Raw genomic sequence first — 13,020 nt, 5'->3', positions numbered from 1 at the left:
GTGGACTTTTTGTTAGGCTTATAAATGGACTTAAGATATTGGTGGCTATAACACTAATGATTCGTAGTGTATTGCTCATATTTCTTCATGTCATGCCTTATATTAAGATTTTTTTTTTTAACAAAACAGAATGTTCCTTTATTGAAACCGAGGCATGATACAAAATCACACAGGTGGAAATAAGCAAAGTAATATGACATACAGTTACAATGAGTGCGAAGCATAATCACCATAATAAGGCATATACGAAAACAGGATGTAATATAAAACCCCTACAGAAGCTTTGCTTGTTCACTAAAAACAAGAAGGAATTACTGTGTGTATAGCAGCCACTCCAACCGATAGAAGGGGTATATGGGTAGGGACAAATTCCCTATGTGGTCCAGGGCTGCCACACCCTGTCAAACTTTTTAGGGCAATTCCTGTTAATTTATGTCAATTTATACATAGGAAGAGCTGCATTTTTCCCAGGAAGCTACAGGGGGGGGGGGGGCTTTGGGTAGGAATGGGGATTTTGGAACAGGATTCCACTTGATAACGATTTCCCTTTTAGGAAAACATAACAAGTAAGATTAATAATTTGTCATCATCTTGAAGGCCAGCTGAAGACGAACATTTGTGAGTTCTACCACCTCTCCCGAGAAACGAACTACCCACGGACAGTGCCAGAACATATGAAGATATGTACCAACATCTCCGCCACAGCAGGTACATTCTGGAGACCTCTGGGGATATATCCTATGTAGTCTCTGAGGCGTGTAATACACCCTGTGCAAAAATGTAATTTGGATCAATTTATCCAGAGAAGAAATTAGCAGTTTAGTGCAGTCCTCGAGACATGCCTCACCGTTCTCTCTGTCAAGGTCAGGTAAGTCAGCCCTCGAGAGACCCCAGAAACGCTCCATCTTTAGGAGAGTCAACGCTAAGCAGATCAAAGTAGGTAAAGAGCAGATGGGGGTTTAGCCAAGGAATCCTGAGCCAGCAGCTCCTCAATAGGGTCCATAGCAAGGCATGGTGAAACACAAAACTGACCTTGCACTGCATGACATAACTGTAATAACAAAAAATCATCCAGCCAGGCAATTTAAAATTGGCCCCAAGTTCTGCAAAAGAAAGAAGTGTACCTGCTATGAAGATGTCATGCAAAGTCTTTAATCCCATGTCTAGCCCAGAACTGAGGGTCAGGAGCAAAGATGCGGGAGATTTGGGTTGTCCCACAATGGGTTAAAGGGAGACCATGTATTGGGTTTGTGGAATCTGCTCCTAGCCACCGCCCAGACTCTGATAGTGTTTTTAGTGGAACTTGGCAAGATGGGATAGGCCCTGGGACCACGGTAAACTAAATTCCCTAGCTCCTGGAGGGAGCCCAACATAGCGGACTCAAGGCACACCGCTGCATTAGCCCAGAAAAGCATATACCACCAGCGAACAGTGACCAAGACAGCCGCCCAAAAATAAACCCAGAGATCCAGTAGCACCAAACCACTACACTGCAACAGGACAATTAAGGTCAACCTAGCAAATAAAAGTCCCCAAACACCGATCTACGTCCGTTACGGAAAACAAAGACATTCGTGAAGAAAAATCATCTTCAAAAAGGTTAATACGTCCCATAGGATTCAAAGGCAGAGAAGTCCACGAGGCACACCTCTCGCGAAGTTGGAACAACAGTGAGATTACATTGAGTTCAGAGAAATTCACCGGGTCCCTCCGAACCTGGATGCTCAAATACCTAAATTGTTTGACCCATACCAGCAGGGTGTCCGATACATCATTATGTGCCTGGGGATCTTGGGGGAATAACATGGACTTGTCCCAGTTAATGCGGATCCCTCAATAGTGACCAAATTCATTAAATAAGTACAGGGCAGCCTTTAGAGAGGAATCTGCATCCTGTAAAAAGAGGAGAGTATCCTCTGTAAAATCAGCGTAGAGAGAAATTTTCTCTTCAAAGAGGCAAAGGCAAAACCCTCAACCTAAAAAACTGTTCAAGTAAGGAGGTAAGTCTAGGAGCAAGTAGATGTAACTGTTGCAACTAGAACTCAGTGGGGAGTCCATCTACTCCTGGGGTCTTAGGCTGGGTTCACACTACTACACTACTTTCATCCTACTTTGCTCTGCTACATTGGTCCTACATTTATCCTACATTGGTCCTACATCCATCCTACTTTCATGAACAGGATACTACTTTGGTCCGACTTCAATGATATTCAATGGGCCTGAAGTAGGATCAATGTAGGACCAAAAGTAGTACAGGGAGCATTTTCAAAGTCGGACCGACTTGTGTAGGACGCTACAAGACGCTCTCATAGGGAAACATTGAACACAGAACAAAGTAGGATGAAAGTAGTGTAGTAGTGTGAACACAGCCTTATTCTGAAATATTTTAATAACAATTTATTGAAAGTGAAAAAAAACTACTCATCTACGGCCAGCTCAAATTTTACACTTGAATACCCAATAACTTGTTGATTAAATAAAGGAACATAAAATATACCTGGCATATGTACTTTTACATAGTAGGTAAGGTTGTAAAAAGACACAAGTCTTCTGTTAAAAAAAAAAAAAAAGACACAAGTCCATCAAGTCCAACCTATGTGTGTGGTTTCATATCAGTATTACATTGTATATTCCTGTATGTTGTGGTTGCTCAGGTGCTTATCTAATAGTTTCTAGAAACTATCGATGATCCCTGCTGAAACCACTGCATGTGGAAGGGAATTCCACATCCTTGCCACTCTTAGGCCCCGTACACACGACCGAACATGTCTGCTGAAACTCGTCCGCGGACCAGTTTCAGCAGACATGTTCGGTCGTGTGTACGGCCGATCGGACAGGATTCCAGCGTACATTTGCCCGCCAGACCCTTTTCGAGTGGACAAATGTTTCTAAACTTGCTTAGAAACATGCCCGCTGGAATCTTGTCCATCGGACATGTTCGGTCGTCTGTACAGACTTACCGTACATGTCCGAGCGGCCGCCATCCCTCGCATGCGTCGAATGACTTTGACGCATGCGTGGAAGCATTGACCTTTCAGCGTCGCGGCGACGGCGCGAACACGTCACCGTGCTGTCTGTCCGCGCGGATTGTCTCTCATTTCTGTATGATGGTGTGTACAGCGATCATACAGAAATCTCTGGGCGGGCATGTCCGCTGAAAACAGTACGGCGGACCGTTTTCAGCGGACATGTTTTCCCGTGTGTACAAGACCTTACAGTAAAGAACCCTCTACGCAGTTTAAGGTTAAACCTCTTTTCTTCTAATTTTAATGAGTGGCCACGTGTCTTATTAAACTCCCTTTGTAGAAAAGTTTTATCGCTATTGTGGGGTCACCATTACGGTATTTGTAAACTGAAAACATATCCCCTCTCAAGCGTCTCTTCTCCAGAGAGAATAAGTTCAATGCTCGTAACCTTTCTTCATAACTAATATCCTCCAGTCCCTTTATTAGTTTTGTTGCCCTTCTCTATGTACTCTGTCCATTTCCAGTACATCCTTCCTGAGGACTGGTGTCCAGAACTGGACAGCATACTCCAGATAAGGCCAGACCAGAGTCTTGTAGAATGGGAGAATTAACTCTTTATCTCTTGAGTTAATCCCCTTTTTAATGCATGCCAATATTCTCTTTTCTTTGTTAGCAGCCTGCTTTTAGAACAACCAAATACACAGGCACGTGCTTTTGGTGCATCTACACTAGCAATCGTGCATAAGATGGCATCAAAAAATGTTTCAAACTTACCTGATCCTCCACTCCACCATTCTCTGGCAGTGGACTGTGTCTCAACGTTATCATGTCCAATGCAGGGCTATAGACCCTGCTGGAGCATGAAGTAGATACCATGGGGACTGGTCTAGCAGCGTGGAGGAGGGGAGGATCGAGTAAGTAAATCTTCTTTTTCTATGTTCCTTAGACATAAACAAGCAGGACTTTCAGCTCCTGTCTAAAATGTAAAAGAAATCTTGGGGTAAATTCAAAAAACACCCTTTACACCCTGTTTAAAAATCAATAAAAGTTATTTTTAAATAGCTATTAGTGTGAAAACCTTAACACTACTTTTATTTTACATACTCCTCCATGCATCATAAATCAAACTGTCACAAGTTAAGCAACTAGGCTATGTGGGATTGCATAGAGTAGTCATCCTAACATACGCTTAGATTATAAACTCTAATGAGCAGGGCCCTCTGAACTGTATTGTAATTGTACTGCCCTTGTGTTGTAAAGCGTTGTATAAACTGTTGATGCTATATACGGTAAATCCTGTATTATAATAATAATTTTAACTACTTCCCACCCGGCCACTGCACATATACGGCCGGGTGGACGCTCTCTCCTTCTAAAGTGGATGTTCAGGAACGTCCCTCAGAAGGAGGGGGATCGCGCGCGCGTTCCCGCGCAGCGGCGCGATCCCGATACACTTGTGTCAACCGGACACGGCGATCGGCAAGAGGGCTCCGTGATTGGCTCTCCTGATCATATGACGGCTGTGTCCAATCACAGCCTTCATGTGATGTAAACAAAGAGCCGGTTGCTAGGTGATCGGCTCTCCTCACACAGAAGTCGTCAGTGAGGAGAGGAGGGTGGATCGCTGCACCTGGCTGGAGATCAGTGAGTATGAGCTGTTTTTTTCAGCTTTTTACTCACTGATCACCAGCCTAGTGTCACAGTAAAACACAGAAAGTAAACAAACATGTCCCCAAAACACGTCCCCACATAGTAAAAACACCTGCCCCCCACATATGTAACAGTAAAATCACATGTTCCAATGATCATTTGCACACATATGTCCGTGATCACCTGCGCACATCTTTTACATGATCATTTGCGTAGATATGTCCGTGATCACACAAACCAATTATTGTACACTTAACACATTGTTTTTTTACCAAAAACATGTAGTAGAATACATTTTGGCTTAAATTTATGACAAAATTAGATTTTATTGGATTTTTTTAAAATAGAAAGACAACATTTTGTTTTTGTTTTTCCAAATTTTCGCTCTTTTTTCTCTTATATCGCTAAAAAATAAAAACAGAGTCGTGAATAAATACCACCAAAAGAAGGCTCTATTTGTGTGAACAAAATGATAAAAATTTCATTTGGGTACAGTGTAGCATGACCGCGCAATTGTCATTGAAAATGCGAGAGCGCTGAAAGCTGAAAATTGGTCTGGGAAGGAAGGGGGCGAAAGTGCCCATTATTGATGTGGTTAAGCACCAGGGTTGGATTGGAACATTTAGTTTAGAGAACAGGAAGAACCTCAACAGTGAATGAAGGAGAGAGAAGTGACAGAGGAAGCTGCCGATTGTAAACAGTAGTGTCAGTCTTTGGTTACATACTGCAGCAGGGATGTGTAAATCTCCAATGTGGTGTTTTGGTAGTGGAAATTGATCATTGCTTTAGCTGTTTGGCTAAGGTTCTGCTTTAATAAAATGCTGAATACATGACCTGTCAGGTGTATTGGACAATGGCAGCTGAGAAACACTGGCCCACAGGGATACTAAAAATGTTGGTCTTCATACGTTTAGTTGTATGAAAACTAAATGAATATCACGTATACAGGACATGATCCAACCACAACGCAAAACCCTCAGTGTTCTGCTGCCCTCTAGTTGCGACTTCAGTTAACTGCTCATAAGCAAGCTACCTAACATTTTAGACTGTTTTTTTTTCTTTTTACAGTATTAGATGTACCATACAATTTTATGAATAAGAACAATTAATACGTTCTGTTTCCATGCTTTGGCTAATGTTTGTTGTGCCACCAAGAAAACAAATCCCAACCAGCTTTCATTTCCAGATATTTAGATGTGGAACAGGTTTGTGTAGGAGAGCAGCCCAAGGGTTTTTAGTGAGAGTGATATGAAGAACTGAACATAGTAGATCATATATCTTGGTCCAGAAACGAGAAGCTACAGGAAATGTCCACCAAATATGTAATAATGTGTCATGGTCAGCAAAGCCTCGAAAGCATTGTGGTGAAGTGTCAGCATTAAAAGGACATGCGACCTTGGTTCATGTACCAACAAGACATTTATTTATAAGCATTTTCTTGAGGAAGTATATTAAGTGAACATTTAAAGGTAGCCAGCCATACAGATTCCCATTCCTGTATATCCAAGGTGGATCCAAGATCATGTTCCCATTTTTCTATGTAAGCAAGTTTATGTGGACCTAGGGAGTTTGTAAAGGATGCATAGAGAGCAGACACTAGGGGGTAGATCCACATTGATCGGCGCAGCGTATGTGAGATACGCTACGCCGCTGTAACTTACTTTTTGCTGGTTCGAATCCCCAAAGAATTTGCGCCGTAAGTTACGGCGGCGTAGTGTATCTCAAGCGGCGTAACGGCGTGGAATTCAAATTGTCGATTAGGGGGCGTGTTTCATTTAAATGAGGCGCGTCCCCGCGCTGAATGAACTGCGCATGCGCCATTCCTAAATTTCCCGCCGTGCATTGCGCTAAATGACGTCGCAAGGACGTAATTTTTTTTTAACATAGACGTGACTTACGTCCATCCCGATTCACGGACGACTTACGCAAAAAAAAAAAAAAAATCGAATTAAACGCGGGAACGACGGCCATACTTAACATGGCAAATCTAACTATACGCCGCAAAACACCAGCTTTAACTATACGCCGGAAAAAGCCGACTAGAGACGACGTAAAAGAATGCGACGCCCGCACGTACGTTCCATTGATCGTCGGAAATAGCTAGTTTGCATACTCGACGCGGAAAACGACGCAAACTCCACCCAGCGGACGCCGAAGTATTGCATCTAAGATCCGAAGGTGTACGAAGCCGTACGCCTGTCGGATCTAACCCAGATGCCGTCGTATCTTGGTTTGAGGATTCAAACTAAAGATACGACGCGGGAAATTTGAAAGTACGCCGGCATATCAGTAGATACGCAGGCGTACTCTCTCTGTGGATCTGCCCCTTTGGCCTTTAGAGTGTGGGTTTAACCTGCACCAATTTTCAAAAGGGGTCAATTGTTTTGACGTAGAAGTGCAATTAATGATAAGCATAGAGAGGTAATGATGAATTTGAGTATAATCAGAATGTTCCTTTTCTGGTAGATTCCAGTGTTCTTGAAGAAAAGTAAAGGATTTAATACCATCAAAACAGTAAAAATCATATACATATTAAAACATTTTTTGAGACGCCACCAGCGGAATGAAATGCAAGAGGATTTCCATAAGCTGGGGGAAAGGAAGGGGTATCATGTATTCCAGATAATGGTAGATGCGGGGAAATAAGATTGCTGGAGTATTTAACAGAGTCCCATTTTTTAAGGTGTTTTAGGTAAGGATCAAAAATTTTGGGACATAATAGGCAGTATATGGGGAGAGGGGAACAGGCCATATGTACTAGGTATGTCCAAATGGGGCGTTCATAAGTAGTATGTAAAGAAGCAAGTTGTGATATCTGTGCTGCTAGATAATGTTTAAGGGAGGGTACAGCTAAGCCCCCTTTAAGATGAGAATGGTAGAGAGTGGAAGACGTGGTGGTTTGTGGTGGTTCGAACAGAATTGTAAAATCTTTAATCATAGTGAATGTAGTTGTTTACTTGGGATAGGGACAGGTAGAACTCTAAAATAATATAGTCATTTTGGTAGACAAGTCATTTTAATGGCATGCATTTTACCAAACCAGGACAGAGAAGGAGGTTCCCATGAGGTGAGAAGAGAGGCCAAGGATTTAAACAAAGGTAGATAATTGGCTTTAAAAAGGGAGTTGAAGTTGGAAGTTAATTTGACTCCAAGATATGATAAAGAATCGGGCCAGGTAAAATGATAATTATTTTAAATAGTTTAAAGATGAGTGGTAGATAAGATAATGTTAAGAGCTTTAGGTTTAGATTCATTGATTTGTAGATTGGAGATACTACTAAAGCCTTTCAGTAAAGTAAAGTGATTAGAAAGTGGAGACTCAGCTCCTTGCACAGATGGAAAGGGCTGCAAGAGCTAGGACGGTGATAATAATTGGGGATTTTAACTACCCAGAAATTGACTGGAGTAATGGCAGTAATTCCACCCATGGATCCTAAAAGAATTGAGCCCTGTAATTTCAAAGCCATTGTATCTAATTTTTAGGGACTCATTAATGACGGGAATAGTACCACTGGATTGGCGCAGGGCGAACGTGGTGCCTATATTTAAAAAGGGAACTATGGGCCAGATTCAGGTAGATTTGCGGCGGTCTAACGTATCCCATTTACGTTACACCGCCGCAAGTTTTACAGGCAAGTGCTTGATTCACAAAGCACTTGCCTGTAAATTCGCGGCGGCGTAGCGTAAATCCGTCCGGCGCAAGCCCGCCTAATTCAAATGGGGCGTGTATCATTTAAATTAGGCGCGTTCCCGCGCCGAACGTACTGCGCAAATTCAGTTTTCGAATTTCCCGCCGTGCTTTGCGCGAAATGACGTCGCATCGACGTAATTTTTTGAACGGCGACGTGCGTTATGTCCTATCCTATTCCCGGACGACTTACGCAATTTTTTTTTAATTCGACGCGGGAACGACGGCCATACTTTAACATGGCTGGTCTAAATATAAGCCATGAAATAGCAGCCGTAACTTTACGCCGAGAAAGCCGACTAGCGACGACATAAGAGAATGCGACGAACGCGCGTACCTTCGTGGATCGCCGTAAACAGTTAATTAGCATACCCGACGCGGAAAACGACGCAAACTCCACCCAGCGGGCGCCAAAGTATTACACCTACGATCCGAAGGCGTACGAAGCCGTACGCCTGTCAGGATCGAAGCCAGAAGCCGTCGTATCTTGGTTTGAGCATTCAAACTAAAGATACGACGCGGCAAATTTGAAAGTACGCCGGAGTATCAGCAGATACTCCGGCGTACTTTTTCTGTGAATCTGGCCCACAGTCTTTACCAAGTAACTATAGACCTGTTAGTTTAACTTCTATAGTTGGGAAGATACTGGGGCGTTTAATTAAAGACCACATAGACGAGTTCATGCTGGGAAATAAAAACGATTTAAGCAACAGACAGCATGGATTCATTAAAGACAGAAGTTGTCAGACAAACCTGATTTATTTTTATGAAGAGGTAAGTAAAACCTTGGACAGAGGGGTGGCGGTGGATGTGGTATACTTGGATTTTGCAAAAGCGTTCGATACAGTTCCGCACACACGGCTCATGTGTAAGGTAAAGTCTACAGGCTTGGAAATATCGTTATAGAATAAAGAATCGTTCAAGATCCAGGAAGATGATTCAGGTTTATTCAATAAAGAACGACAATAAATCATTACTGGATCATGATCTGACCAGGAAACAGTTGGGATGGAAGCTGTATGTAATTCTGGAAGGAAAGTATGGTGTATACACATATAATCAATTCTGGTATAAATATTGTGGGAGGAGAAATAATAAGTATAATCTTTAGCTATGGAATGTAGTTTTCTCCATGCGACTAGGAAGCCTGATTGAGAAAAGAGCGTAAGAAAGTGTTGGAAGTCAGTGTCGTGAGTGTGTTGGTGTAGATGATTTGTCAAGAAGAGGGTGAATAGTTAAGTTGGAGTCTCAAGAGGGAAAGATGGTGCCTTTGGCATGAGAATTAAGTATGTTAAATATGTGAGAAAGGAAGGCAAGTCCTTGAATATTGGGAGCATAATATCTAAAAATGGTTATGTTGATACCTTGGAGAGAACCTTGCAAAAGAAGATACCAGCCTTGGGGATCTGAAATACGTTTGTTGCAGGTAAAAATTATATTTAAAGCTATTAAGACACCTCTGTTTTTAGTAGAGGCTGAAGATGTGTAAACCAAATGAGAAAGATGGAGGAAAGTAGGTGGGAGTGGCGTTGGTAGAGAAATGTGTTTCTTGAAGGCATGCTTTGTCAATTTGAGAATTAAAGTAGTTAAAGGCCATTCTCTTAATTGGAGAATGAAGGCCTTGTTCATTTAAGGTCAAAAGTTTGAGAGCCATGAAAGTGAGTGGATAGGATCTTCTAAATGATTTTTCAAGGACAACAATAGAGGTATAATACATTCAAACCAAATGGAGCCACATGGGAGGAGGAGGTAAGAAATGGGGGAAGATAAAAAGAAACAAGAAGAGAATTATAATCAAGAGAAAAAAAATTGAAGCTAAAAGAGAGACTAAGGTCTCTTTAAATGCAAAGTTCGGGCTATAGCCAGTACCCAAAAGGGGGACAACAAGTATCATCCTTTGGGCTAGGAACTGAAAGACATAGAAAAGGCTAAAGAAAAGTAGAAATTATTCTGAAAGGGAAGAATTGTGGTAAGATATCTTAGACTGTGTGTTTTTATATCACATATATTTTCATTACATTTGTTTGTACCTGAGATAAGACTCCAGGTGGCTGATGAGATTGGTCCCGGTTGTTTTTGTTCTGCTTGTAGAAGTCAAAGATCATGAGAGCTGCATAAACTTTCCCAACAGTCATTTCATCCGCTGTGACAATAAAACATCACAGTAAATCTAATGTCACACACACACACTGTTTTCTGGTTTTAGCATACGACATGATATCTTTATTGCTCTCTGAATTTTTTGTTTAAAGGAATTTATATTCTTTGCCACTTTTTTATTTACATATGTAAATGTGATCAGCTTATTGCAATCAATCTTACCTATAACATTTTGGAAACTATGAGGAGTATTAAAAAGGTATAATTGTGCAGGAAACTGGCGTTTGTGGTGTACGCAACATTAACTAAGCACCACCTATGCCACTTTCTACTTCAAAGTGAAACCAATGATCGGAAATTCCAACCGTGTGTAGGCTCCATCAGACATTTGCTGTCAGAATTTCTGACCACAAAAATTTGAGAGCTGGTTCTCAAATTTTGCTACAAAAGTTCTTGTCGGAAATTCCGATAGTCTGTATGCAATTCTGACGCACAAAAATCCTACACAACATTTGTGTGACCGTGTTTAGAGAAGTTTGAGACAAAATTCTGTCGGAAAAAAATCCACGGTTTTGTCGGAATTTCCGATTGTGTGTACACGGCATCAGAGTTGTCTGACATCTGACTCCGAAAACAATGCTCTACCTGTGTGGCTGATATTTTCCTCAACAGCTGTTACACAGTTATTAGAGTCATTGTAGTAGCTTGTGTACCCAAGCTTTAGTGGTAAATCTACAAATGTATACATTTAATACATCAATGAAAGAGGAAGCTTCTTTAAAATGACAAAAAAAAAAAAAAACAGTGTCCAGCCCAGTATAACCCCTCCTACTCAGAACATGCCTCAGTTTTGGTGGAAAAGCACTGCCAGATCATGATCATAGTGGGACCTGTTCCTCAAAGAATTCCAGGAAATGGATCTTGCAGTAGGTACAAAGATCCAATTTTCTTTCTCATTCATTGAGGGATACAGAAATTCAGAGACTGTCAGAATGTTCAAAAGCAGTCTGAGGAGTGCACAACAGCAACAAAACACTAATGCCGCGTACACACGATTGGAAATTCCAACTTGTAAAGTCAGATGTGAGCTCTTGGTTGGAAATTACGACCGTGTGTAGGCTCCATCTGAATTTTTCTGTCGGAATTTCCGCCAAGAAAAATTTGAGAGCTGGTTTTCTTGTCGGAATTTCCCATCGTGTGTATGCGGCATAAGGCCTTATGCACACAGTGTGTCTGTTTTAGACCCTCTGAATGCCAGAACTCCTAGCAGGGAAAATCTGCTTAAAAAACATGGTAAAAGCTGCATTTAGTCGTATTTAGGCATGTCTAGCATTTGAGCCTTGATACATTCTATTGGCCAGAATATTAATTTATTCTGGCCAACGGAATGCATTATTAACACTCAAACACTTGACACACTTAAAGGCATCTAGTGCTTAGGAACATTTTGCATTTTTCTGATCTTTACCACCTTATTACCACCTTATGACTGTTAAAAAGAAAAGTTCATTAAGCCTGGGTTCACACTATTGCAAACAAAAACATTGCATGTGATTCGCACAGCATTGCTGTGCCGATCACATGCAATGTATATGCAATGCAAATTCAGCCATACATTTGTATGGCTCAACTCGCATTGGATTCACATGAAAAAGGTACAGGGACCTTTTTTTTCCCCCCACACTGGAATCGGATCGCATGAGTGTTCACACCCATGCAATCCAATTCCTGTCCGAATTCACAGTTCGCACTGCAATCTGAGAACCGATCTGGGGGTGCTTTTAACTTTGTATAGACATCCGCAGCTGTTCACAGAGGGCTGTGGTAACTGCCGGCAAGGGAGATGCAATGCGGGAACCGGCACTGGAATCGCGCTGGTTCCCGCATCACAATAGTGTGAGCCAAGGCTAAGTCTACTTTAAAAATAACAGATAATTTATAAAAAGTTTGGGGTGAAAGATAAAAGTAGCTTCTTACGTTTATGAGGGGGGACAAGCAAATCTAATGTTTTCTGAGACAGGTTGGGCCACACTGAGCAGATCTCTTTCCGTAAATCTGTGTCGCATTCATGCTGCTTTATTCCACCTGTAAAGAGAATTTAGTCTGTTCTGTAACTGATGCTCTTACATACAGTAGGGGTGACTGCACTTTCCGACCTAGAGAGGTGCTACTTCTAGGGCCTACATACAGTGTCTGTAGACAAAAAGAATTAGGAAAAATATGACACAGTCAATCTTTAAAAATTACATACATTTTTCTTTATTTCCATTTCACTTTATTTCCGACAATTAAACATTTCAGCTCAAACCTGTTTACCCTTTTTACCTTCACATTTCAACCAAAGATTTGTTGATTTGGTGCCAACTTTACAGACCTTTTTTCCATGTAATCAGGGGTATATTCATAAAAAATATGATGGCCAATTCACCCAAAATTCTTTGGGCAATATTCACTCGACTGGTAAAGCAAAACTAGTGGACATTTTCCCAGTGAATGCTACATTTCCGGGCATTCAACATCTGTTGTTCAACAGGAGAAGGTCTTTACTGCATAACACACCCTTATTTAAAAAAGCCTAAATGTCAGCATCCCTGCACATTTACTTGACATTCAACC

At 41.5% G+C, this 13,020-nt stretch overlaps 1 protein-coding gene across 1 annotated transcript in view; it reads right to left on the bottom strand.

Annotated features, from left to right (window-relative positions):
* CACNA1B (calcium voltage-gated channel subunit alpha1 B) overlaps positions 1-13,020 on the bottom strand; it is a 417,311-nt gene that overhangs the window by 61,757 nt on the left and 342,534 nt on the right. Inside the window, exons 42-43 of the mRNA XM_040324212.1 lie at positions 12,382-12,489; positions 10,335-10,447 (exon numbers count right to left, since the gene is read on the bottom strand). Of these exons, the coding sequence (XP_040180146.1) occupies positions 10,335-10,447; positions 12,382-12,489 (221 nt within the window). The remainder of the gene's footprint in view (positions 1-10,334; positions 10,448-12,381; positions 12,490-13,020) is intronic.

The sequence above is a fragment of the Rana temporaria genome, chromosome 9 (genome assembly GCF_905171775.1).
Source record: "Rana temporaria chromosome 9, aRanTem1.1, whole genome shotgun sequence".
Lineage (NCBI taxonomy): Eukaryota > Metazoa > Chordata > Amphibia > Anura > Ranidae > Rana > Rana temporaria.
The sequence above is the reverse complement of the archived record's forward strand: the minus strand, read 5'-3'. Positions and strand labels throughout refer to the sequence as shown.